Source organism: Nothoprocta perdicaria, unplaced genomic scaffold, assembly GCF_003342845.1.
Source record: "Nothoprocta perdicaria isolate Ctin4 unplaced genomic scaffold, notPer1 scaffold_571, whole genome shotgun sequence".
NCBI lineage: Eukaryota > Metazoa > Chordata > Aves > Tinamiformes > Tinamidae > Nothoprocta > Nothoprocta perdicaria.
Window position 1 is genome coordinate 12,317 of NW_020455834.1, and position 1,890 is coordinate 14,206.

At 72.1% G+C, this 1,890-nt stretch overlaps 1 protein-coding gene across 1 annotated transcript in view; it reads right to left on the reverse strand.

The window, feature by feature from the left end:
- SPTBN4 (spectrin beta, non-erythrocytic 4) overlaps positions 1–1,890 on the reverse strand; it is a gene marked incomplete at its 3' end in the record, with an annotated part of 18,998 nt that overhangs the window by 11,727 nt on the left and 5,381 nt on the right. Inside the window, exons 15-17 of the mRNA XM_026048813.1 lie at positions 1,402–1,851; positions 1,091–1,293; positions 806–896 (exon numbers count right to left, since the gene is read on the reverse strand). Of these exons, the coding sequence (XP_025904598.1) occupies positions 806–896; positions 1,091–1,293; positions 1,402–1,851 (744 nt within the window). The remainder of the gene's footprint in view (positions 1–805; positions 897–1,090; positions 1,294–1,401; positions 1,852–1,890) is intronic.

Sequence of the window (1,890 nt, forward strand, 5' to 3'; positions counted from 1 at the left end):
CCGGCCCCGCGCAGGCCCCTTGGCACCGCCGGCCGCCGCTGCCGCAGCGGGCGACTGCGGCGCCAGCGGGCGCGGGGGGGTGCGGGTGCGGGGGCGCATATGGCGGGGATGCATGGATCCCCCCCAAAGGAAGGCGTCCCCCCACCCTGGGATGCGGCGTGCAGCCCTCGCTGCGCCCCGGGATGGAGCAGTGCCCGTGGATACCCGTGGCGGGTCGCGGAGGGGCAGCCCGAGCGGGTGCAGGGTGTCCCCGGGGTGCCTTTCTGTGTGGGGGGTCCCCCGCACCCCCATCCCAAGAGCCTCCCCGCCGGGGGATCTCTGCAGTCGGAATCGGCCCGCGGATGCCGGATCCCGTGGGCACCCGCGTGGGGGGATGGAGGGCAGCAAGAGGCACCAAAGGGCATCCCGGGATCCAGCTCTAGGGCTGCCTGTATCCCCCCCACCGGGCCCCCTCTCCTTGCCCCCGATGCTCTCTGCACCCCAAACCGGACCAGTGATGCTGCATCCCATGGGTGCCCTGCGTGGGGTGGTGGAGGGCAGCAGGAGGCACCCTAGGGGCATGCCAGGGGATGTAGGGCACCCCCAGGATCCATCTCTGGCCATGCATAGAGCCCCCAGCTCCAAGGCGATGCCCCCCTCAGGTGCTCCCTGCATCCCAAATCGGACCAAATCCCGCGGCTGCCCCACGTGGGGATCTCCCTGCCCGCTCCAGGGCACCCGAGCACCCCCCGAGGGCAAATCCCTGCCAGGGGCGGGTGCAACCGCCCCACGTTACCTATGGCGGGGGGCCAGAGGGGGGTCCTACCTCGTGGCAGTCCTGCAGGAACCGCTGCAGCTCCAGGTGCTCGTGGAGCCGTCTCATCCACTCCTGGGCCAGCTCGCAGTTGCGCTGGCTCCTGCGGGCAGCGGAGAGCCCGGCTGAGCGGGCAGCGCGCGCCCGCGCGGGCCGGCGTGCGCTGCCTTGCGCCCGCGCCGAGGGCTCCGCGAGCATCCCGGCCGCGAGCAGGGATGCAGCTCCTGCATCCCCTTGCGGTTCTCCATCCCGGCGCGATGGGGACGGGCACGCTCGGAGCGCCCCGGTGGCACCTACTTGGCGCGAAGGGCCTCCATCTCCTCGGCCACCCGCTCGCTGTAGAGGTTGCCCTGGCGCTGCAGGCTCTCGCCCGCTTGCAGCGCCAGCTGCACCTTCTGCAGGTTGAGCTCCATGGTGGTGATAAAGTCCTTGTGCCGCTTGATGGCGGCGCCCACTGCTTCCACGCCATCGGGGAGCTCCGCGCGCGCCAGCGTGGACTCCTGCGTGGAGAAGGGGCGGGCATGAGGCTTGGTGAGCCCGGACGACGCCTCGGGGGTGCAACGCGCCCGCGTCTTGCGTGGGGGACGACGCAGCGCTGGCGGCCCGACCTGGTTGTAGAGGCAACTCTCGCACTGCTTGATGTCCCTGAGGAAGAGGTGGAAGACGTGCGCTTGCACGAGCGCCTCGCGGCGCGCTTCCCACGCGCCCAGCAGCTTGCTCCAGCCGGCGTCAAGCTTCTGCAGCCACTGCTGCAGCGAGAGGCAGGGCAGCTCGGCCGCCTCGAGCGCCAGCAGCTCGCTGGCCGCCTGGATCTTGGCGTAGTCCTCCTCATAGCCGTTGATCTCCTCCTTGAGCGCCGCGTGGCGGTTCAGCAGCTGCTCGGCCTCGGCCAGGCTGCCGGGCACCTCCTCGGCGCCCACGGCCGCCTGCGTCTTCACGAGCCAGCCCAGGAAGCCGTCGAGGTCCTGGATGAAGCGCTGCAGGCGCGCGGCCACGGCGAGCGAGTCCTCGCAGCCCCGCAGCGCCCGCTGGAGCGCCTCCCACTCGGCGCCCACCTCCTCGAAGGGCAGCAGGAGGGCGAGGGCGCGCGCCGGGTG